The following is a 26027-nucleotide window of genomic DNA, read 5'->3' on the forward strand; positions in this document are numbered from 1 at the left end:
TTTATTTGAGACCAAGGAATCTTATCTGAGGGGCAGTGAGCTGGGGGAGAGAAAAGAGAGAAGACAGAACTGGCTCCAGAATTCATTTCAACCAAGGAGCGAGCTGGATATTTATACACCAGTTCCTCACAACTCATGGGTTAAAGGTTGCCCCCAAGAGGTGTCAATTCTTCAGCAGTTTCAAACTGCTGCCCAGCCAAGCAAAGTGGTCTTTGGCAGCCAGAGAGCAATACCTAGAAGCTGGACACTGCAATATGTGAAGTCGGTGGGGGGGCATAAATGGACAGCACCTGTCTCAACACCCCAAATCACCCCTAGAAAACTGACAGGCCAAGTTTATGCTTTGTTTCAGAGTTTCAAGTTATGCTTTCTTTGGCCTACTTATTGGCTAAACAAATTTATGTTCACCAATAAATTTGAAGGAACTGTCAACATTGTAGAGTTGGGCATACTCACATAGCAAACCCATTTCTAGCTCATGCTGAAACGTAAGAGGATCTGGCAAGATTGAGTCGACATTTCTGCTGGGTAATAATCAGCTTGTGAGTAACTGGAGCTGCTCCTTTTAGATGGGGCATGTGCTTTCCTGTCCTCTGGCCTTATGGGGTCCCTGTTGCTTATATCTATTAGTGGCCTGGCCCCTGGACATCTAAGTTTGTGACTCTCTAAGTGTTCATTGCTACCTGGAATCTATCTGAAAGCAGCACGAACATAGTGCATCTTGTATATTTTGTCTCTCCCTCCCATCTTCCCCATCTCTGCCCTTTCAAACGCTCTTGTCAGTGAAAGGAACCAGGAGACCAGAGCCATGGAGCCCTATCCAGACCCCAGAGCTATTACATACTCTTCCCTTTTGGGTCATGCTTGCCAATCTCAGATTTTTTTAAAGGACACATTGCTTTTCACAAACTCATGGCCATTGGGACTAAACAAATGAGTACATTCCCTTCATTCTTTTAGCCCTCACCAGTGTGAAGCTCTTTTTTTTTTTTTTTCATTTGAACGCATAAGCTTGCCCCTTCTTTTTCCTTAATATACTCAGCATCAACACTTGGATTTTTCTAATAAGTAATTAAATCCCCCACCACAAACTCCAGCTCCTGGTGTTTCACTGGGAGTCTCTCTCAGCCCTCCAGGGAAGCTGGCACTGTTATTTATTGTTTTTGTTTCAAATCATTATTTAATCAAGAACAGGGAAAAAAGGCAACCTCTCACTTACACTTCAAAATTTAATTTCAGCTGAATTCTGAGATCAAGAGGCAGCACGGCCTAATAGGTTACAAAAATACAATCAAGAAGAGAATTCCAATTAAACTGAACAAGTCCATTTACTGAGCTTCAAATGGCCCCATGGAGAGAGATGGCTATAAATTTTTTTCCCCTCCCTGCCATATGGGGGACCGGAAATTCTCATGTGAATGTAGAGCTGCATGGCAGAGCTTTTAGCTAGAGGGTTCTGGTTATTCCCCGCCCCCTCCCTTTTTAAACCCTTTTGTTTCACAAAGACATTAAGTTTATTTTCCTCGCTGTTGTTCATCTTCCTTTGCACACTAGGAAGACAGCAAAAGAATGGATTCATTGACCTGTTAGGAGTTCATTTGAGAGGGGAAGGGATGGAAAAAGACAGGGATCTGCTGAGGATGGTGGGAAGATGACAAAGTCCTTCAGGGCTGTGGGGTGGGGGACTGTCCCACCGGGCTGTTCACTAAAATTGACCTTGGGCCCAGGGACATAGTCTAGCCTCCTCTCTCCTTCCCTCCATCAGGAAGCTGAAGGGGACTGGTAGCTTCAACCTCACCATTTCTTATTAGCCCTCCTTTTTCAGAAGCCCCTCTTGGTAGCCCTCAGCCTGTTCTTGAAAATTTCTACATGGATCCAGTTAGGCAAAATTTTCACCAGTCCAAATTCAAATGAGAAAATAAGTTCAATGGAATGAGTTCTTCATCTAATTAAATGCATTTGACTTAAAGTCTCATCCTTTCTTCTGAGGCCATGGCTATTCTCCCTCTTCTGCCTGGTACATGCCCCTTTCATTATAGAAAATGGTGGTTTTCTTTTTTCTGTCCTTGCTTGGCAAACATAAAAGTTGACAATGTGATTCCATTTTCCATTTAAAAAGAATAACTGGTCCCACAAATGCCTGAGTCTCACAGCCCCTTTCTTCCACACTTTAGTTCCTCTCCTCTCTAAACTACAATGAATGGAACTGAATGGTGAGTCTCCCAGTTTGAGCAAGGGCTCAAAGCCTTTTGCAGAATGTACAAGAACCTGGGGCAGAGATGGGAGGTCTGGGCCCTCCATGTAATCTCCCTCAGGCTCATTTCCCCTGGTATGTAAAACAGGAGGCTTTTCCTGTCATTCTCCTGGAGTTGTTCTGAAGTTCCTCTGAGATCTTAGATACAATTAAACTTTTCAAGGCCAGGGATGTTTCAAAAACATCATGTCTGGGTTTATCAGGAGCAAGTTTAATTAAGCCATTATGATGACAAATCATAACACTAGCAACTATTGTATATTGTTATGTCCCTAGCACCAGTCTAAGTTTTGCTCACAGAATAGAAGCTACATGAAGGCAGAAAACCTTGTCTGTCTTGTTCACTGCTACTCACCAAGTGCCTGGCACGTAGTAGGTGCTTAGTGCGTATTTTAAAACTAAATGGACAACTGATCTAATTCCACTCTCATAACTACTCCATGAAGTAGGTATGATTATTAGTTAAAGGTACAGATTGGGACACAACGTCCAGCAAAATAAAATGATATAAGAGAGGTCAGGTCGTTAAGCATCTGGACCCCAAGGGCAGATGTTTTGGGTTTGAATCCTCACTTCTCCACTTAATAGGTACCTTTTACTTAAGTTTTCCAGGCTTTAGTTTATTCGTTATAAAAGAAGGATACTAATGGAAGCTCCATTGAAAGGCTGTTATAAGAAATACATGAGATGACACATGTAGGATACAGCACATAGTAGGTGCTCAGGGAAGCAAGAGCTATGGCTCAGTCTCACAGGGAGATGAGGTCAAGAACTCCAAACCGTTTGGATCTGCTCCAAAGCTCCTGTCTTCATCACTATCTTCTTCCTCTTCCTTCTGTTCACAAATGAGGCCCTCTTTTATGGAGTCTAAATTCTGCGTTTTTTTTTTTTTTAATCTGTGCAAGTTTTTGTCGACAAGGATTATGTGCAAACTGCTGGCTTGCTGGAGGCAGGAGGAGAAAAGAAGCCTGCCCTCTCCTGAGTCTAACTTCAGTCTTGATCAGCCCCTTTAAATTCCCCCTCCAGTTAGGGTAGACTTAACTGAGGACCCTCTGCTACGGGGACAGGGTGTGGCCAAACTTTGGAGCCACCAACCTCTCTCTGGCTATCACATACTAGCCCCTGTTCCTCCTAAATGGGCTGTCTACTTAAGTCATTCCACCTCTCTGAGCCTCAGTTTTCCCACCTGAAAAATGGTGATAATGATGGCACCTACCTCAAAGAATTTTTTTGTGAATCAAATGAGGGAAAAAAAAAACCTGTGTAAAGTATGTGATTGTGCCTGGCATGTAGTGGTATTTACCATTCCCTTTATTCATCAGCCAACTCAACTGGGTGAACTCCTACTCATCCTTCAAAGCCCAACTCATATGTTCCTTTATTTGTAAAGTCTTCTCAGACACCAAGACCTCTTAGACATTGTCTGGTCCTTCCTCTGTGGTCCTATTACATATTATACTTGCTTCTGTCACCTCCAAGGCTGATATTGAAAAAATTCAACAACCGGTCGAGTGTGAGTATTGCCCCATCTGAAAGGAACCAGGCTTGGCACTGAAGGGCTGCCAGGTATCGATGTTTAGCTGCTGGTCTGTGAGAAGGTCCTGAAGGTACCAGAGGAGGAAAGGGATGGCTTTGTTGACTGGAGAGTGGGTGGCAACAGGGTCTATTTATCAACTGGTTTGCAAGTATGCAAATACTGACTCAGTCTCAATCTTAATGACAATATTTATCCTACAGTACTTCAGTACTCTGTGGATGACTAGAGCATGAGCTCTGGAATTTAGAAGCCTCTTTATTCATCTCTCTAATGCCTTGAACAGAGATGACTGAGTGTAGATAAGAAATGAGTCAGGTCACAAACACAAGAGAAGACTCTACACATGGACATCACCAGATGGTCAAGACCGATTGATTATATTCTTTGCAGCCAAAGATGGAGAAGCTGTATACAGTTAGCAAAAACAAGACCAGGAGCTGACTGTGGCTCAGATCATGAACTCCTTATTGCCAAATTCAGACTTAAATTGAAAAAAGTAGGGAAAACCAATAGACCATTCAGATATGACCTAAATCAAATCCCTTATGATTATACAGTGGAAGTGAGGAATAGATTTAAGGGACTAGATCTGATTGATAGAGTGCCTGATGAACTCTGGACGGAGGTTCATGACATTGTACAGGAGACAGGGACCAAGACCATCCCCATGGAAAAGAAATGCAAAAAAGCAAAATGGCTGTCTGAGGAGGCCTTACAAATAGCTGTGAAAAGAAGAGAAGCGAAAAGCAAAGGAGAAAAGGAAAGATATAAGCATCTGAATGCAGAGTTCCAAAGAATAGCAAGGAGAGATAAGAAAGCCTTCCTCAGTGATCAATGCAAAGAAATAGAGGAAAACAACAGAACAGGAAAAACAAGACATCTCTTCAAGAAAATTAGAGATTCCAAGGGAACATTTCATGCAAAGATGGGCTCGATAAAGGACAGAAATGGTATGGACCTAACAAGCAGAAGATATTAAGAAGAGGTGGCAAGAATACACAGAAGAACTGTACAAAGAAGATCTTCACGAGCAAGATAGTCACGATAACGTGATCACTGACCTAGAGCCACACATCTTGGAATGTGAAGTCTAGTGGGCCTTAGAAAGCATCACTACGAACAAAGCTAGTGGAGGTGATGGAATTCCAGTTGAGCTATTTCAAATCCTGAAAGGTGATGCTGTGAAAGTGCTGCACTCAATATGCCAGCAAATCTGGAAAACTCAGCAGTGGCCACAGGACTGGAAAAGGTCAGTCTTCATTCCAATCCCAAAGAAAGGGAATGCCAAAGAATGCTCAAACTACTGCACAATTGCACTCATCTCACATGCTAGTAAAGTCATGCTCAAAATTCTCCAAGCCAGGCTTCAGCAATATGTGAGCCGTGAACTCCCAGATGTTCAAGCAGGTTTTAGAAAAGGCAGAGGCACCAGAGATCAAATTGCCAACATCCGCTGGATCATGGAGAAAGCAAGAGAGTTTCAGAAAAACATCTATTTCTGCTTCATTGACTATGCCAAAGCCTTTGACTGTGTGGATCACAGTAAACTGTGGAAAATTCTGAAAGAGATGGGAATACCAGACCACCTGACCTGCCTCTTGAGAAACCTGTATGCAGGTCAGGAAGCAACAGTCAGAACTGTACATGGAACAACAGACTCGTTCCAAATAGGAGAAGGAGTACGTCAAGGCTGTATATTGTCACCTTGCTTATTTAACTTATATGCAGAGTACATCATGAGGAACGCTGGGCTGGAAGAAGCACAAGCTGGAATCAAGATTGCTGGGAGAATTATCAATAACCTCAGATATGCAGATGACACTACCCTTATGGCAGAAAGTGAAGAGGAACTCAAAAGCCTCTTGATGAAAGTGAAAGAGGAGAGTGAAAAAGTTGGCTTGAAGCTCAACATTCAGAAAACAAAGATCATGGCATCTGGTCCCATCACTTCATGGGAAATAGATAGAAAAACAGTGGAAACAGTGTCAGACTATTTTTTTGGGCTCCAAAATCACTGTGGATGCTGACTGCAGCCATGAAATTAAAAGACGCCTTCTCCTTGGAAGGAAAGTTATGACCAACCTTGATAGTATATTAAAAAGCAGAGACATTACTTTGCCAACAAAGGTCCGTCTAGTCAAGGCTATGGTTTTTCCCATGGTCATGTATGGATGTGAGAGTTGGACTGTGAAGAAAGCTGATCGCCGACGAATTGATGCTTTTGAACTGTGGTGCTGGAGAAGACTCTTGAGAGTCCCTTGGACTGCAAGGAGATCCAACCAGTCCATTCTAAAGGAGATCAGTCCTGGGTGTTCATTGGAAGGACTGATGCTAAAGCTGAAACTGCAATACTTTGGTCACCTCATGTGACGAGTTGACTCACTGGAAAAGAGTCTGATGCTGGGAAAGGTTGGGGGCGGGAGGAGAAGGGGACGACAGAGAATGAGATGGCTGGATGGGATCACCGACTCTGTGGACATGAGTTTGAGTGAAGTCCAGGAGTTGGTGATGGACAGGGAGGCCTGGCGTGCTGTGATTCATGAGGTCGCGGAGAGTCGGACACGACTGAGCAACTGAACTGAACTGAACTGAACTGAAGGCCACAAAGGACTGATTCCTTGGGACCCTCCATTTGGATTAGGGCTCTGACCAAGCAAGAGGATTTCTGGTTATCATTAGCTTATTGATTATTTGCATATTCACGTATGTAAATAGGCCCCCTTGATGTCATGTGCCCGCCCTTGATTCTTTAAAGAGCTGTGCATATGAGATGCCTGCCATGAGCTGTGGCAGGAACCATGGCATAGGACATCTCTTATGCTCCAGCTCCTGTTCACCTCTAGAACCCCATCTTCTGTGCTGGAATTCTGTCTCCATCCTGACTCCAGCAAACAATTTCTGTTTCCATTGTCCAGTTTCCCAGTTGTCATCTCCTCTGCCCTAACCTATCTCGAACCCCAGTCCCCTCCTCCCCTGCCTCCTTATCCCCGTCCCATCTCAGCATTCATTGTTGTGCATTGTCCATTAGTTTTGTCTGTCTTCTTTATAAGAAGGCATAGGCTATTTCTTATTCACTGGATCCTGAGGGCTACATCAGAACTGACGCTTTATAGACGCTTAGTAGATAATTGGTAGATTTGAATGAGTGGTCAAACAAGTGACTCAATGACAGTGACTTTGCTGTTCTCTTTAGCAGAGAGCTCCGGAAAGTCTCAGACTCTCGGAAACCCTTTGGTCCAACCTGGTATCCTCTCCACCCGTGCCTGTGCAGGAGAGAGGATGAGAAAGAACCCAGTGTGGAGAGCACTGGGAGGGCCAGACTTGAGGGGTGTCCGAAGCCCCCAGGAGTCAGGCAGCCATGAGCAGGGTGGGGCCAGCCATTTGGGCTACAGCTGCCATCAAGGATGGAAGGAAACTGAAAGCAGGGGAAGCAGGGCTTCTAGCTGCGGTCTCAATTCATCCACAGACTAGCCTGGGCCTGGAACCATTCCTACTACTCCATTACTGTTATCAGTGCCACGACTATTGTTGCTACTATTATTACCACTTCCATTGTTAATACTGCTATTACTTCTATCCACCGCCAGCAACAAAGGACCTACCACTCACCTGTTACAGCCTAAAAGTCTCACAGTGAGTCATTGCATCCTTACAATATCCCTCTTATGAGGTAGCTCTTACTATTAGCCTCATTCTGCAGACTTGGGAAAGACGGAGGCATGGAGAGTTTGTGTAACTTGCTCAAGGTTCCGCAGTTGGAAAATACAGAGCCAGCATCTGGAATGTTGTCATCCTGACACTCTCCACTATTTGCTTACTTTTGTCCCTGTGCCAAGTACCAGGCTCAGCTGCTTACAAAATTATTTTGCTTTTGTCCCCTGAACAAGGCTTTTGAAGAAGAGGTTTATTATCTGCATTTTCTAAAGGATGAGGAAACTGCAGCTGACAAAGTTTTAAATATTATAACTATCCCTGACTTGGGACCAGGGTTTGATCACAAAATCATAATCTCATGTTTTTAACAACTCTGACTTGCTGGAGCCCCTGGAAGGCATTTCTCATATCTGAGTTCAGATTCTCTTTTTGGAATCAGGGCACTGGGTTCGGTGGGCTCTTAAGGCCTATGCCTTCTAGATATGGATGAGTTTTCTGCTCTTCTAATAGGGGCTGGGCCCTAAGAACCAGTGGCCAATCTGGTACCTCACTCACTGGTGTGGGAGGACAAGTTTTGGGGGGTGTGGGGGGTTAACATTCAGCTTTTTGCAACATCTTGGTCCTGATGGTTTGGAAACTGTCCCAGGTGAGAGAATACAAGCCATTTGCTCCCAGTGGCACTTTTTATGGAGTGTCATTTGGGGCCACCTAATGACTGCCATAAATACTGTGACCAAAGAGGTTGGGTGGCTTTCACTAACTTAAAACCATTCTTATACCTCTTATTGCTTGTATTTAAAATTTTCTTCTACCTTTGCAACAATTCCTTTGGGACACAGGTGTGATCATCATGTTTATTTTCCAGTTGAGGAAGCTGAGGCTGGGAGGAGTAACAGGATTTGTCTGGCCAAGCCAAGTCTTGAGCCCAGGCCTCTGGACTCTGCCTTACTGGGAAGAACTTTCATAGACATTCATGGAGGGGAGAATGAACATGAGCATCTACCATCTGCAAATACTGAGCAACTATAGGTTCCCTCCTTCTACGAAAGAAGGGCCTGGGGTGAGCTGTGGACGGTTCCAGCAAGGCAGAAGATTACGGCAGAATTATACCTTGGTGATACAGATGCCTTGATTGGTAAAGAAAAGATTCCCAGAAAGCTCTGTGGATATAACTATTGTGTCAACCAGACCCAACCAATGTTTATCATCAGCTTCTCTTCCTTGACCTCCCAGCAAGAACCTCAGAGCTTTTCCTTACTTCCACCTCATCCTTTCTAAGGGAGCAGCTCTCTGAAATTTTCACATCCATGCCTAGCTAGAGGAGACAGGACCCTTCCCAGTTGTCAGGTGTAAGTGAAGGCTACATCTATGTTGAGTCTCCTCCTGTGTGTGTGTCTGTCCCTTTAGAGTCTACAAAAGGCCTTCATATACTTTCTGTTACTGGGTATCCCCCACAATCCCCCCATGGAAGTGGTATTATTTCAAGTTTGCCAATGAGAAAACTGAGTTTCAAAAAGGTTGGATGACTTTCTCCAAGCTACACAGCTAGGAAGCTGAGTTCAGACCCAACTCCAAATGCTTTGCTCAGGAGACTCCCTGGCACCCAACTGTCTGAAGCTGACCTTCCTTGGTGACCTAGGGGACTGTTGCATGATCCCATGTAAGGCCAGTTTCTCGAATGGATTCACTCTCGCTTTGCCCTATGGCTTTACTCCATACCTTCATCTTTCTGAGCCTTGACTTTTTGGTCCCACCTGTGGAAGCAACTAGTGAAGACAGCTGAGTCCTCAACTCCCTGAGACCTTGTGTGAATATGAGAGGTTAAACGCTATCACCTCCTTGGAGGAAAATTCTCATATATATTCAAGGCCGAGTTAATACGGGAGACATCAAATCCCATCTGCTCATCAGTGCTGCAGCCTAGCTGTCAAAGACGCAGACCTCACTGCAAAGCTGCAGTGCCTCTGTTACATCAAAGATCCCTCTTCTCCTTCTTCCCCAAAGAAACCTCCTACGGTGTCTCACACATGCCCTCCTGCAGATGTCACTCTGGAGACCAAAATGTGTTTTCACCATTCCCCTGATAAAGAACCTGGGTGTTTCAGGTTTTCCCCATTCCCCCCACCCCACACACACACCCACTTGCCAAGTCCCCAAGCCGAGTGCTGCCAAAGGCTGGTGAATGACCATTCAGTTAAATCAAGAAGGAGGTCTGAAACCAGTGGGATATTTGCCCGAAACTGAATTAAAATGTGTCATACACTGCCCTGAACTTGTGCCTCCACCTCCCCCAAGTGTCCGGCCCAGACTGGCAGAGGAGGCTGTGCGGAATACTTACTACACCCCTGGCTGACAGGAAGCTGAGCATCTGGAGGGGCTGGCTGGGTTGGGGGCTGGACCGGGCCTCTGGGCTGGCCTTGCAGAGGGTCTTGGAGCAGCGGCGAGAGTGCCTTCGACGGGACTTCCGCCCTCCCTCGGGGGACCGGCCACGGTGCCTGGATGCAGGGCAGAGAGATCTGAGGGTTTTTTGATGGGGAGCAGGGCACAGAGGTGACTAAAGGACTAATAGGATCTGAGGACAGCAGAGTATGTTTGGGTGTGTCTGCATAAACTATGTATGCATCCCTCCGCCCACCCACCCATCTGTGTTCATTCATTCTCTCAATTGTTTATTTGCCAAATGTGCATTCATGTACCTGGCACCGCTGTGGGGCCTGGGGATGCAGCTGTGCAGACAGAAAGGGTCCCGATGATCCTTATTCCGTTTACTGTCCTTTGTGTGCCTGTGATTGTCTCTCTGCTTGCCTGTCTGTCTCTGGACGTGACTGTGTGTACGTCTGGGTGTGTCCATCTGTGTTTTCATGTGTTTGTCTATAAATGTAACTGCTTATATCTGTGTGCCTTTGTGTATCTGGCTTTACCATCTGTGAAATAGAGGCATCTTATTGACTGTCACCCAAAACTTTTGAAAAAAAAAAATGATGAAAACGACAAAGATGCCTTCTGCAAGCTTGTCAGATGTAGATCTGGCTGACTGTCTGTGGTGGAAACTAAAGGAATCTCTGACTCCTTAGAAAGGGTGTATTTGGACTCGGCATTACTGTTTAGCTCTGAGTCACAGCAGTGGTAAAAATAACACCTTATGGATTTTCATGGCATTTGTAAGCCCTTCTGAAGGTGCTTTCACAGTTCTCTCTCCAACTCAAAGACATAGACACTGTAGGTATTATTTCTTAATCCCAGATGAGAGAGCTGAGGCTCAGAGATGTTTAGGAACCTGCCTGACTTCACACAGCTTGTAGTGGCAGAACGAGGGCCCTGTGGGAACCAGTGCCTCTGCTTCTTGCACTGGAGTGTCCCTCTCTGCTCTAGGGCCTCTCACTTTCCTATTGAGTGGCCCAAGGGCCAGCTCTCAGGTTGCTCCCACACCTGCTGGAGTGTCCCTCAGCGCAAAAGGTGCTGGGAAGCTCAGGCGGCAATAGCAGCAGGAGACGTGATAGCAGAAGGAGGGTTGGGGTGGGGGCCTGTGCTATGTGCCCCTTTCAGAAGAGGTAAGCCTTAGAAAGGGTAGAGTGTGGTCGCTGAGAGTCTCCAAGCAGGATCTGCACGGTCCTCCCACCCAGGCTCGGGCTGAGTCACACAGACCTGGATCCTGGTGCCAGCTCTGCTAGTCACCCCTCTGCCCACCAACACGCAGGCTTCTCAGGTGTTAATGTCAATCATGCAGTCAAGCTCAGTGAGTCAACGCCCTCCGGACAAAGGCCAACGGGGGCACCGTGTGCTCAAACGAGCATCTTGTTACTGCTCCCTGCAGTGATGGAGAGCGCGCACCAGGGGCGAGTGGAGGCCGTCTCTGTCGGGGGGGGGTGGCCAGAGAGAGTCTTTTAGGAGCACGTGGTTGGGGACTCTGGGGCTTTGATCTGACTGGATGCTGTCAGGGAACAGAGGTCATTCTCTGATTGGGTGTCTTCACCAGTCTTACCTAGAAGGAGGGGAGACTAGACTGAGGTCAAGGCTATCACTGGTCAAGATGGAGGATGGAGAGATGCAGGGTCACTTTGGGGTCGTGGACCAAGTCCCTGTTTTGTCCAGGCTTGCACCTGCTTCCAAGAGGGTCTTGATTATGTCTGGATCACTCAGGATCACAGAGCAGCCTTGTGTGATGTGGGAACACTACAGCGACTGGAGAGAGTCCTCAACGTCAGGGGCTGCTTTCACACCTGCTCCACGCTCATCTGGATTCGATCAGAATGTCTAGAGATGGGATCCAGGCACTGGTATTTTTAGCCTTCCAAAGCAATCACGGAGCAGCCAAGGCAGAGAAGCTCTGGTCTGGCTCACGGTGTGACGGGGATGATTAAGAGACAGAATTTATTTGCAATTGCAGCACAGTACCTGGTTCAGAGTAGAATTTAGATTCCTATTTCTCTTCTTCCCTTTCCTTCCTGTAGACATTCTGACTTAGCTGGGAATGTGGCGGGATCAGGACAGAGAGGTTTTTAAATCGTCCCAGGTGAGGTGACTACGTGACTACATAGGCCAAGTGTGAGAAGGACTTAAGAAATAAAGTAGCCTCTGACATCTGGAAACTGGCCTGGTACCATCAAGGGGCCCCTGACATTCCCAGTGGTCTCAACAATTTCAACCACCAACATCCACGAAGCCCCACTCCCTCTTTTTCTTGTTCTTCTCATCCACAAGAGCCTCTTTCCCTGCTCAGGCTGGGGCAGCCAATGTGTCAGCATAAAGAGGGTCAATGTTAGGAGCAAGAGGGCTCGGAAGGGCCACAGAACGAGATACCTTGTGCCATGCAGTCTTTCATAGGTTGCTTAGCTTCTCTGTGCTTAGAACAACCCTGAGTGAGAGACAGCCAAGTGAAGCAGACGTCCCAGTTCAGTCCTAGCTCTGTCACTTAGCAGCTGTGCCTGGCAAGTTCCTTAACCTCTCCGTGCCTCAGTTTCCTCATCTCTAAAGTGGAGATGACAACTGTGCCTCCTTCCTAGGGTTGCAGAGGGGATCATTCAGTGGACCATGAAGAGTGCTTAGCACCTGGCCATGGAAGCACTGTGTTAGCAAGTCCTGTGGTCGCTGTTTTTCTAAGTGGAGGCAGCAAGTCCTTCTGTCTGCAGCCCCTCTGCAAGAAAGTGGTGACAGCCCGAGTGTGAGGCAGGGGATGCCCCTTTGCTGGGAAAGCGGCTTCCCCAACAGTGACAGTGGAGGCAAAGCTGATGGTGATGGTGTCTTAGCCGGGCTCTGGGCTGTGGTCAGGGTGAGGAGATGCCTCGGGGCGGGGGTTACCTGCTGTCGCAGCTTGAGGAGCGGGACTCTGAGCTCTGGGACCGTGAGGGACAGTGGTGATGGCGGTGGCGGCGAGATTTTCGGGGCCGGCTTCGCGATCTTGAGGGGTGGGGATGAGAAGGAGGGAATCAGAGGAGAGAGAGAGAGGCTTTGATCTTGTGACACACATCGTTCCCTTGCACTTGAGTAACTGTCCCAAGGTCATGCACCCCCCACTCCCTGCATCACCCTCACTTCCGGTCTTTGTAACTGGCTATCTTGAGGACAAGGAACAGAAAGGGGGTCGTCTGGGGGAGACAGCCTGATCCCCAGGACTCTTCTGGAAGCAGAGTGTGTGTCACCTGCACACATCACCTCTCCCTTGCCTAAAGCAGGAGTCTCCATTTCAGGAGCCAAACACCATAATGTGTGAATCAGTCGGGCACTCAAAAAATACCAACCAGAGGGCATGGACTAAAGAAAGTGATTTTGCCTTCAGAAGAGTGCTGTGGTACCTGATCTTCTAACTTTTCAAGTAAATGTAGAAATGGAGATTTTTGTGTAATTTATTCCTATTTTAAATGGAAACTCATTAAAAAAAAAAAAAGACACTGTTGGGGGCAAACAAAACACAATTGCAGAATCCATTAGGCTTTTGGGCTGCCAATCTATAACTCAGACCAGGAAAGTTAAGTCTGGATTCTTAGCATGGAGTCAAAAGCCCACTTTCAGAGTGAGTTACAAATGTCATTATCAACAAGAATTACAGTACATGTAATTGCTACCACTACCACTTACTTCAGCTCTCTCTAAACAATAATAATGACTTAGAAGTAGCAATAGCAGTGGCAGTGGTCACTGGGGACATACAAGGAATGTCAATAGTTTGGGCCAAGTCAGGAAGCCAAGGGGTGGTTAGAGATGATTCAATAAAAGGTAACTTGGTTATCCCAACAAAGGACTCAGGTATTCTTACTCATGTATATCTTGTCATGTGATCCCTTCTCTGTTTAAAACCACTGCACTGTCCTCATGTCAAGTCCAAACTCTGACCTTGAACCCCAAGCATCTTCAGGAGCCAGCCCCTGCCTAGCTCTCCAGCCTCCTTGCATGGCATCTACCATCCTGGTTTGCAAGGCTCAAGTGACACCGAGGTGCTGGTATTCTGGCTCACACATTGCCCCCACTGTATCACATCCTGACGATGATGGTCACGGCAGGTAAACTGTAACACACCCTGTCAGGCACTGGGTTCTGAGCATGTTCCTTAAATGGACTCACTTCCTCCTCACAACAACCCACAAAATGGATTCTCTTATTATTTCCATTTTATAGATGCAGAAACTGAGGGACAGAGATTTAAACCACTTGCCTGACCTACAGCCTAGAATGGTTACCTCCATCCTTCTCGCAGGAAATCTCCTCTTGCCACCACGCCCTCTTTCCTGCACCTGGGGTCCCACCATGCCCTGAGCTTTCGTCTGCCACTGTGGTGCCAAGACCTGTCCCATGTCTCCCCAGTGTCCTGCTGCACGTAAGCTCTGGAGACTGGGAGGAATGTCTGCCTAATCTCTGTCCTTGGGCCCCACACAGTGCCTGCCACCTGCTAGGGCCTTCTGAACAAGCGGAAGTAACTCACTCCACTGGTTCCCCGTTTAAACGCAGCCTTAACTAACCATGGGTTTTGGCAAGAACAACACCTTTATCTCAGGGGTGCCTCTTGTTTCTTGCTTCTCCCTCTCCTGACTCTTGTTTTTCTGGCTTTCGGAACCTTCTTTTATGTCCTGCTTGTGATTTCTGAGACTTGGTGCTGGGCAAGGTAGCTACTTTGTTGCCCTCAGGCAGGCAGTCCATACCTCAGTGATTTTTTTTCTTTTTTTGATGACTGTCCCAGAACTCCTGGGGTCTGGGCCTAGGCCCTGCTTAGTGACTGTCTAGACTGCAGCCCTTCAGACAAATGATGCTCATGTCTCTGAGAACAGGTGCTCTATCTATGCTTAGGATGAACATGCTCAACACGGATGACCAGTGACTACCTCTTGACTTGACTTGAAAAAGCTTGATGATCAGGAAGTTCTTCCCTGAGCTAACTTACAGCTCTGCTGCTTCTTTATGTAGCATTCCCCAGGCCCCCGTGATGGTGCCTGAAATGCCCTCTTTCTCACTGACCTTGGGTGAAGAGGCATTTGGTTGGCCAGCAAAGCTGAGCGCCTCCCTCTGTGCCTGCTTCCTCTTTTCCCTCCCCTGCAGCTCACTGACTTTCATCCCATTGCCTTTGATTCTCACTTTAGAAGCTTCTTGGTGGGAGATAAAATATTAGTTGATTGGAAAACACATGCACTAACATTTGCAAGGGTATAAAGTAGGTGGGTTGTAACCAAATTTACTTTTAATTTGACTGGGAACTGAACTCTGCAGGCAGTGCTGGCTGATTTGAATTTCTACTACTGGCTATAAACCGAGGACCAGCTGGGGACCGAGGCTGGGGGTAGGCGCTCCCCCAGTATCTCCATGCTCTAAGCCCAGGGACCACGGCTGGAACTCACATGTATGCGCACGCATGTGATCAAGCCCCCTTACTCACTCGTGCACACACAGCACACTTGCGTACTGGTAACCTCCCCCCCACACCCTCCCTAGGAGTAATGCACACAGATAAGTAAGCAGTGCACACACCAAGGGCATGGAACTAACACACTGGAACAAATAGAGCACCGATATGCACGCTGTTTAACTTCATGCTCACATAAGCAAGGGCACATGTGATGCATTCTTGTGAACACAGATATATATCACACACACACACTAGGCACCCACATTGCACACAAATGTTTGCACAACAGAAAAATATACAGATATTTACAAAGTGCACACTATGCATATACGTACCATGTACAAAGGTTACACGGTGCACACATAGGCACACAGAATTCACACAATGAACACAGACATGTACACCATTCACTTTCATGCACACACACAGAGCAAACACCACCTTACACACCCATGCAGGCCAAACCCACAGCTGCAGGTCTACACGCAGTTCTGTTGCTCGATCTCCCCTTCCTTTCCCTTCTCACCCACCGGCCCCCTCCCCCGTTCCTTTCTTCTTCGGTAATTCTAACCCTCTGGCCATTCAGAGATCGGTCCCCCGCTTCCCCAGATTGACAGTACATTGCAGGTGGAATGTACATACTGTTTTTTGTGCCTCTTCTCTTCCTTTCTTTTGCTTTTTGGGCTGGAGGAGCTGCATGAGAAATGGCCAATCAATTGAAAGATGCAAAACTCCAGCAAATGATAAAAATAAAGTAGTTAAAATGCTTAACACATGATGGTCACTAGATCCAGGCAGTTTGGGAATGGACACAGATCGTTTCTAAAACCGGAGCAGGCAGCCCACACATCCACACTGAGGACAGGGAATAGAGGATGGCGAGATCAGTCTTGGCAGCTTAATGGTGACAGCAGTGGTAAAGGTGATCATATGTGCCATGTTTTGAGGCTTTATTATGGGGAAGCACTCACTAATACTTTTGTCAATAATCTCATTTCATTCTCCCTACAACCTATGACTTCCCTGGTGGCTCAGATGGTAAAGAATCTGCCTGAAATCCGAGAGACCCGGGTTTGATCCCTGGGTAGGAAAGATTCCCTGGAGAAGGAAATGATAACCCATTCCAGAATTCTTGCCTGGGGAATTCCATGGACAGAGGAGTCTGGTGGGTTACAATCCATGGGGTTGCAAGAGTTGGACATGACTAAGCGACTAACATGTATAGACAACCTATGGCATGTTTAATAAGTATTCATTTTATAGAAAGTGGAAACTGAGCCTCAGATTGGCTGAGAAACTTGACCAGGATCATACAGGTGAGCTGGAATGTAGTCCCAGATCAATGGTCCCTAGCACCTACCCTCTTGACTACTGTTCTAATCTTTTCTAAAAGAAAAGACTAGAAAATCCAGGGAGATATTCTAAAGCCTCCTAAAGTTTGGCAGATTCTGAAATGTTCTGCTCATGAATATTCAAAAAATTTTTTTTTTAAGTCAGAGTACTGGGGTGTGGGCAGAATGGACAATGATGATTCAGGGTCTCTGCATCATCAAATAGAGGCCCCAAAGGCAAATGCTATTTGATAATTCAAGCCAGACTGGCTTCAAGGGGTCACCAGGAACCCATCACTGGCCTCAAGTCCTGGGAAGGGGAAATTTGATTTCATCCAACTGAAATCACATCTTGACATGAGCTGTGGGATTTATCTCTGTCTGGGACTCAGCCTGGGCATTGGAGATCCCAGGTCCTCACTGAAAGAGCAAGTTCACCTCCTGGCTCTGCTGCTGAGTTGCTGTGTGACATCAGGCAGGTTACCTGTCCTCTCAAAGACCCAGTTTCCTTGCCCTTGAAATGGGGTCATTGTTTAAGCTGTTGGGCTAAGTCAGTAGATTATCCTGGTAATCAGTGTCTACTTGTTAACTGAATGAATGAAAGGATTTTGTACTCTGTCAGTGGCTGCAGTTGTGCTACTGTTATTTAGGAAGCCACTGCAGGCTGTCCTGATCTTCTGTCAGACAGACTTGAGTTGTAGTTTTGGCTCTGCCTCCTTTGACTGTGTGTCTGTGGACATGCCGGCCACATCTCCTGAGTCTTAGTTTCTTCATCTGTAAAATGGAAATAATAAAGATATGCTCTGCACAGGGTAGTGACGGGGATGTATAGAGATCAAATACCCATGCGTGTGGACAAGGCTTAGCACAGGATCTAATTTATAGTGAGTACCCCTATAGGTTATAGCTTTATTTGTGCTCACCCTGTGTTTCCAATACTAGGCCTCTATCCCTTAGCTAGGATCTGGGAAGGCTTTGGTGGGGTGATGCTTCTCTACATTCTCAACCCAAGATTTCTTTTTTACTTTTGGCCATGCTGCACACCTTAGTTCCCTGACTCTCATTGAGCTCACACTGAATTCAGGTATTGAACTCACACTGCCTGCATTGTGGGGGCTTTCCAGGTAGTGCAGTGGTAAATAATCCACTTTCCAATGCAGGAGACGCAAGAGACTCAGGTTTGATCCCTGGGTCAGGAAGATCCACTGGAGCAGAAAATGGCAACTCACTCCAGTATTCCCGCCTGGGAAATCCCGTGGACAGAGGAGCCTGGTGGGCTACAGTCCACAGGGTCACGAAAGAGTCAGACACAACTAAGCACACATGCACACACTCCTGAATTAGAAGTGTGGAGTCTTAAACCGCTGGACCACCAAGGGAAGTTCCCAACCCAGATTTCAACCAGTGGTCAAACAGACCCTGGTAAGGGTGGTAAGACTTGCCAGGGAGAAGGATCAGTAGGAACTGGCCTAGCAGCAACCATGTGGCCTACTGGAAATTGAAAGTTGGCTTGGAACTTTCAGGGAAACCAGACCATGGCCTTCATTTTGGAGGAAACTGAGGCCCAGGAAGATGAAGGGGGAGTGAACACAGAGGTGGGGGCTGCGAGCTGGACCCTAGAAGCTACCTAAACTTGGTTAGGAAAGCAGAAAGCCGAGCAAGCAACCAGAGGCAACAAGATGCTTACCTGTGCCTTCTCTTCTTGGAGAATGACCTGATTGGGGCGGGGAAAGGAAGAGAGAGAGAGGAAGGAAGGGAAAGAGACAGGTGAGGGGGGGGGGGAAGGTGAGCAAGGAGGAGAGAAGAAAGGAACAGAGGGTGTGGGGGAGAAAATAAATGTGAGTCTGAGTTTCTTTTCCTGGGATGGTTGTATCAGCACATTTATAACTTCTTTTTTTTCTGGGATGTTCCCTCACCAGGGATCAAACCCATGAGCCCTGCAGCGAAAGCACGGTCATAACCATTAGACTGCCGGGGGATTCCCTATCAGTGCACTCGTGGTCAGGCTACATGGGGACCAGGACATCCGGTGAACCCTCCTCCTCTTTTAGATTTGAAGATCACATGAGAAACCTTGGCGTGCATTTTGGATTATCAGTGTTTCAGCCGTCCCTCAAATTTGTCAGGAAGCCCGTTCTGGAAAAGGCCGCAGGAGGGGGCCAGGACAGAGAGCCCCTCTGCCTCTTCCCTTTCCCCAAGCTTCACTTTGGTTCTTTCTCCCCCTAGTTGTGGATTCACCGTCAACGACATCCTCAAGGGACAACCCGATTCCACATGTGGAGCGCCTGCTGGGATCCCGGCTCCGTGCTAAGCATCGCTCACACACAACCTCCTTCAGTCTTCCCCCGAAACCTGTAAAGTACTACTGACAGTCATGTGACAAAGACACTGAAGCTCAGAGGAATTAAGTTGCCCAGGACCACACAGCTTCACTTGTGTAACTCCAGTTCCTTCTCAGATGTCACCTCCTGTAGCACTTTCCAGGCCCCTCAGGTTGCTTTGGTCCCCTCTCTGTTCCCACAAGCCCCAACTGCCTAGCTGAGCCTCACTATGGTACAGACTTCTTCATAATATGACTACCACTGTCCCCACTAGAATGTGAGCAATTTGAGGGCAGGGACTGGTTTCTGGTCACTGTTTTGTTCCTGGGGCCCAGAATCTCCTCATTCATGATACATAATGGGTATTCAATAAATAGGTGTGAAAAGGAATTTTTTTTAAACCCTGAAACCTGAGTTAATTGAAGGAGAAGAAAAAGTTCAATGCATCCTCTACCTTTAGCTTCCAGTTCCAAAAAGTCAACCATCATTAACCAGACAATTCAAGAACTTGGAGAAAATGGACTAAGATTAGAGTGATGCTCAGCAGACGAGGGTTTGAGAAGAATCAGATCATATTTCCCGCTCCTAATTTCCCATTTTAAGGTCTTCCTTCCCTCTAAACGTCTGACAACTCCTGGGCCAACTGTAGCCCCCAAAAGAAAGTCTGTTTATAATCCTCTGGCCAAGTCTCTTTCCTATGAGAAGCCCTTGAATGAGACGCCACTTGGTTTCCAAGATTCATATAGAAAAATGCTCCCTCTTCCCATCCCACCCCTAAACTGTGACAAACCCCTCAGCATAGGAAGGTGACAAGCTGGCAGTGTGTGGTCACAGGCAGGACCTCACCTCAACAAAGGACTCCACATTGGGAAAGATTTCAAACACCAGGTTAACAAGGGCTTCCCTTGTGGCTCAGTTGGTAAAGAATCCACCTGCAATGCTGGGTTTGATCCCTGGGTTGGGAAGATCCCCTGGAGAAGCGAACGGCTACCCACTCCAGTACTCTGGCCTGGAGAATTCCATGGACTGTATAGTCCATAGGGTTGCAAAGAGTCGGACACAACTGAGCAACTTTCACTTTCACACCTGTACTGAGCACAAACTCAGACAGCATCAGTGGGTATGTTCGGACAGGTGGTGGACATAATCTGTGAGACCAAACTGAGTAGAGACCATTCTGGCAACAAGGGCTGAAAGCTGACCACACCCCTGGGTTGGGAAAAGCCACCTGGGAGTGATATGTGGCAGGGTGGGGAACCCAAATGACCTCTTACCTTTTGTTCTGTTGTGATTGTTTAATTGCACAAGTAATCCACCACCGGAGTAGAAAAATTGGAAGATACAGGTAAGCAAAAATATATAAACCACTCTTTCCCTGTCATCCACAGCCAACCACAGCAAATAGCTTATGAAGATAAACCCTCTGCCCTCCAGGGGTCAAACGAGCTTTGTAAATGTGTGTAGATGGGGGAGGCAGGTTAGGTGGGGACAGTGTGGCACCCACTGGCTGTGTCTAAATGCACAGCAACTCCTCAGTTCCAGTGGGTGGCTGCCTGTGGAAAGACTGACCCAATGACGAGCGCTTCTGATTTTATAGAAGTGCTGGAAAAGTTTTTGTATTGCAAAATGTTGGCTTGGCCCATGAACCACAGATTTGAGACCTCTCATGCACAGCGTTCCTGTCTTTTATTTTCCCCCACAAACTTGTGTGTGTGTGTGTGCGTGTGTGTACATGCATGTGTGTATAGTGAGCACCTTTGGGAATGTGTGTGTGCGTGCTCAGTCACTTAGTCGTATCCATCTCTTTTGAGATCCCATGGGCTGTAGCCCACCAGGCTCCTCTGTTCGTAGGATTTTCCAGGCAAGAATACTGGAGTGGGTTGCCAATTCCTTCTCCAGGGAATCTTCCCAACCCAGGAATCAAACCTGAGTCTTCTGTGGCTCCTGCATTGGCAGGTGGATTCTTTACCACTGAGATGCCTGGGAAGCCCATGGGAATGTGCGTTCAGTTACTAATGCCTCGTAACTATAGTCCACAAATAGCTGTCTACAGGTATGTCCAAAACATGGACAATCCTGAAGCAATGTTCTACATGATCCCATTCTCTAGGACACAGCTGGATCTATCAGAAAGGCCTCTCCACGGGAATTTAGAATAACAAACAAGAGAAATTCAGTACCTTCTTGTGATCGGGCCTGTGACAGGAAGAGATGGGAACAGGCTAGAGGGTCTGTGTGCCCCCGTGTGCACTATGGAATTGGGCTTGGGTTGTGTTAGCTTTGGTTCCATCTCTTCACTGAGACCTGGATGGTCTCCTTAGAACAAATGCCCCCCAGGCCTGAGTTAGTGTTAGTAGGTCTCTGGTCTTTGCAACAGGAGTCCCAAGTTACACAAGTTACAAACACAAGACCATACACAGATGAGTATTTTTCATAAATGAAATGATAAGCCTCCAAGTGACCTTTCAGTGTCATCCACTGTCGACCCCACCCCAACCCCAGCCGAGGCAGTCCTGTGTGCAGAAGAGGAAGGACAGTACCTGTGTCGCTTATGTTTCTTGGAACTTTTCTTCTTCTTCTTCTTGACAGGTGATGGGCTATAAGATGGTGACCTGCCGTGGAGAGAAGACATACTTGAGAGGGAGGTTTTGAGGGCCAGGATCAGTCCTTTCTCCAGTTCCCGGACACAGCCTCAGCTCTTCCAGGAACACATATCAAGGATGATACTTTGTCTTAAATGTTACTATGTGTTTATATGTATTATTTCATTTAATCCTTCTACATACTGCTTCAGTTCAGTTCAGTTCATTTCAGTCGCTCAGTTGTGTCTGACTCTTTGCAACCCCATGAATCACAGCACGCCAGGCCTCCCTGCCCATCACCAACTCCCAGAGTTCACCCAAACTCATGTCCATAGAGTTGGTGATGCCATCCAGCCATCTCATTCTCTGCCGTCCCCTTCTCCTCCTGCCCCCAATCCCTCCCAGCTTCAGAGTCTTTTCCAGTGAGTCAACTCTTCACATGAGGTGGCCAAAGTATTGGAGTTTCAGCATCTTGTCCTATCACTCCATGGGAAATAGATGGACAAACAGTGGAAACAATGTCAGACTATTCTTTTGGGTTCCAAAATCACTGCAGATGCTGATCGCAGCCATGAAATTAAAAGACGCTTACTCCTTGGAAGGAAAGTTATGACCAACCTAGATAGCATATTAAAAAGCAGAGACATTACTTTGCCAACAAAGGTCTGCCTAGTCAAGGCTATGGTTTTTCCTGTGGTCATGTATGGATGTGAGAGTTGGACTGTGAAGAAAGCTGATCACTGAAGAATTGATGCTTTTGAACTGTGGTGTTGGAGAAGACTCTTGAGAGTCCCTTGTACCACAAGGAGATCCAACCAGTTCATTCTAAAGGAGATCAGTCCTGGGTGTTCACTGGAAGGACTGATGCTAAAGCTGAAACTCCAATACTTTGGGTAGGTACAATTGCTACCCTCCTTTTTCAGACAAAGTAAGTGAGATTCAGAGAGGTGAAGTGACTTGTCTAAAGACAGTTGCCTAAATACAGCTAAGAAGTGAGTGAGCTGAGATTCAAATTGAAGCCTCTCTGATCCCAGGGGATTTATTCTCAATCACTGCATCATCCCAAAGCTGCCCTCCTGGTCAGACCACAAAATTTATTTTTGTCTGCTGCCCTTCTCCAAACTGTGTATGCTTTAAAGGTCCCTCCTCTGCCCCACCCTGTTGTCTCCCTGGTCAGACCAAACTTCTGCAGGACATCTTGCCAGGATGTTCTCAGCATGGGTCCTTGCCATAAAGGGGTTACCCAAGAAACAGAGATGCCCTAGAATCATGACTATGATTCCAGGCTGAGGTTCAGGTGACTTGAATTCCAGTCTTGACTCTACCATTAATTCCCAAGTCACCTCAGGCATGGCTCGCTCTAAGTTTCCTATTCTCCCACTGATGAAATACCAAGGTTGAAACATCTGGAGTTGCAAACTCCATACCAACAGAGACCTGCCTCTCAGACAGCTTAAATGGATTCAGCGGGTTCAGGGGGTAGGTGGTAGGGAGTGGTGGGGCCTGTGGTAAGCCAGGGAGCACCTGACCTGGGGGGATGGCTTCTTTTCAGATTAGCTGAAGGTCTCAGATAGGAATGCAGGCCTGGGCTTCTAGAGCGCTTGCCTTTTCAATAGTAGCTGTCAGAGAACATATTTTCGTATGAAGTCTCCTGGTTTTAAAACAATGGCCATCAATTAAAAAGACAAAAACAATTTGCAGGTCAAATAAAACATGTCTGCAGGTGGAGATGCAGGGTTGAAAAGCAATCTGACTTAGGGAATCAGAGCACACGTCCCCAAACACACTGAAGGAATGAAGGAATGAAGCCTAATCCCTGTGACTTTCTTCTTTTTTTTGGCTTCTTTCTTTGACATGTTCTCCTGCCCACCCCTAAAATCAGGAAGCTCAGGCCACTTACCCCAATTCTACCCCTCACCATAGAATGGCTGGAACTCAGGCCTTCATTCACATTACCCTCTGGGTCCTCTTTGGGCCTCACCACTTAGAACTAGGCTAAAGTAGGGGTGAAGGAAACAGAACCCCTGAAAACATGGAGTTGGGGCCCAAGGCATCCCGATTCTGCTATCTGCTGCCCCCTGGAGGCTTCTTCAAATACTGCCTCCGAGGTTTTTTAACCTGCCCCTCTAAGGAGGAACGTGGAAAAGTTGGCTTAAAACTAAACATTCAAAAAACTAAGATCATGGCATCTGATCCCATCACTTCATGGCAAATAGATGGGGAAACAGTGAAAACAGTGACAGACTTTATTTTCTTGGGCTCCAAAATCACTGCAGATGGTGATTGCAGCCATGAAATTAAAAGAGGCTTGCTCCTTGGAAGAAAAGCTGTGACCAACCTAGACAACATATTAAAAAGCAGAGACATTACTTTGCCAATAAAGGTCCATCTAGTCAAAACTGTGGTTTTTGCAGTAGTCATGTATGGATGTGAGAGTTGGACCATAAAGAAAGCTGAGTGCCAAAGAATTGATGCTTTTGCACTGTCCTGTTGGAGAAGACTCTTGAGAGTCCCATGGACTGCAAGGAGATAAAACCAGTCAATCCTAAAGGAAATCAGTCCTGAATATTCATTGGAAGGACTAATGCTGAAGCTGAAATCCAATACTTTGGCCACCTGATGTGAAGAAGTGACTCATTGGAAAAGACCCTGATGCTAGGAAAGATTGAAGGCAGGAGGAGAAGGGGATGACAGAGGATGAGATGGTTGGATGGCATCAGTGACTTGATGGACAAGTGTTTGAGCAAGCTCTTGGAGTTGATGATGGACAGGGAAGCCTGGCATGCAGCAGTCCATGGGGTTGCAAAGAGTCGGACATGACTGAGCGACTGAACTGAGGCCATGTAAGAAACATCTCTCTGACCACCCCTTGGGGTCTGGAACACTGAACCTGCTTTTAGTGTAGGGATTTACAGCCTAGAGGAAAGCCTGAAAACAATTTTAAATGCAAAAAAAACCTAAAAGTAAAAAGAAAAAAATTCATATGGTACAAAAAAGTCAATAGCTGGAAAAAAATATAAAGTCCATTATCCTTGGCATTTTTGTAGTGGTAGAAGCAATTGAGGAGACTAGAATAAAGTGTCTGTAGGTTCTGTAACTTCCTCTCTGAGCCTTTATTTTCTCATCTCTAAAATGGGGATAATAACTATGAGAAAAAGGAGTCGTGATGACTAGAGTCAATACTGTGTATTTGAAAGTTGCTAAAAGATTATATCTTAAGGTTTCTCATCGTGAGAAAAACAAGTATAACTATGTGAGATCAAAGTGCCTGGCATGGCACTTACATAAAGTGAGTTCTCCAAAAGTACATCAAGAAGTAAATACTAATGGTCATGATCATGCTTCATATTGACTATCATTTACTATGTGCCAGACACTGTGACAGCTGCTTCCACGTCAACTTTCTTGTCTAATACTCACAAAACCCCAACAAGTAGGTATTTCTACCATTTTAAAGAAGTGGAAACAGGCTCAGAGAGGTGAAGCGACTTGCCCAATGTCACACAGCAAGTTAAGAGGCAAAGAGGGGATCTGAATCCCAGAGGAGTCACTGCCTAACTCAAGAACCCTTTTGTCCCTTCTTCCATCTTCAGGGTTTCATGGCCCCTTGGGGCCCTCACCTCCTTCTCTTCTTCCGCGTAGCTTTCTTCTTCTTTTTCTTCCCCCTGGAGGAAGGTAGCGGCGTCAAGTCTTTGCTGCGGGAGGCACTGAGGAGAACCCAGAACAAGGCGTTAGAGGACCCAGGGTTCCCTGAGCTGAGAGATGATCCAGCTCCTGGGAGGGTGATGGACCCACAGTGAATACCTAATCATCACCTCATGACTGATTTGGTTGCACTTCAGGTTAAATGCCTCAAATAAGGAGCCAATGCTGACCTAATAAGACAGATGCTCTACGTTACCCAAACACCAATTGATTATTTAAAACAGAGTTATAGAGGTTAACTGCTCCTTAATAGATTTATTATTGAATTTGCAAATGGCTCACCTTGGTAAATAAATCAGTTTTTAAATAATTAATCGGCAGTTCATCATCCTCCCTCCCCAATACATCGTATCTGTAGTTCCTGCTGGAAATTAAATGGGAGGCAAAAGGTGGGTTAAGTAGCAGCTGATTATTAAAAGTATATTTGCCAAGGTCTAATGTAACGAGATACATATCTCATATCGCTTCACAGAACCTCAAAAACCTCCACTCCTCAGGAATAATTATTTCCTGTTCAATTAAATTCAAATGCTCAGGCTGCAGTTAAATGAAGTCAAGTTATCTCCTTTTATAATTGGGGCAGGCTCCAGGGATTTTTTTTTTAAAGCAGTATCCATCCCACGGCAAAAAGATATGGTTTTGGATGAAAAACTGCTTGGGAATTGAAACAGGCCAACCCCGCTGAACCTCACTGGGAAAAGAGAATATTAATAAGAATATTATTGTCATTATTAGTAATAACACAGCTACTGTATATTCACTTACTATGCACCAAATGTTTTATATACTTTGATACTAACAAAAGCACTTTG

At 46.3% G+C, this 26027-nt stretch overlaps 1 protein-coding gene across 1 annotated transcript in view; it reads right to left on the reverse strand.

Annotated features, from left to right (window-relative positions):
- SRRM4 (serine/arginine repetitive matrix 4) overlaps positions 1–26027 on the reverse strand; it is a 176716-nt gene that overhangs the window by 14113 nt on the left and 136576 nt on the right. Inside the window, exons 3-8 of the mRNA XM_055405460.2 lie at positions 25131–25217; positions 21469–21540; positions 18295–18321; positions 15919–15969; positions 12744–12842; positions 9784–9940 (exon numbers count right to left, since the gene is read on the reverse strand). Coding sequence (XP_055261435.1) covers positions 9784–9940; positions 12744–12842; positions 15919–15969; positions 18295–18321; positions 21469–21540; positions 25131–25217 — 493 coding nt within the window. The remainder of the gene's footprint in view (positions 1–9783; positions 9941–12743; positions 12843–15918; positions 15970–18294; positions 18322–21468; positions 21541–25130; positions 25218–26027) is intronic.

Source organism: Moschus berezovskii, chromosome 19 (assembly GCF_049115385.1).
Source record: "Moschus berezovskii isolate FMDL1 chromosome 19, NW_MosBer_1.0, whole genome shotgun sequence".
Taxonomy (NCBI): Eukaryota; Metazoa; Chordata; class Mammalia; order Artiodactyla; family Moschidae; genus Moschus; species Moschus berezovskii.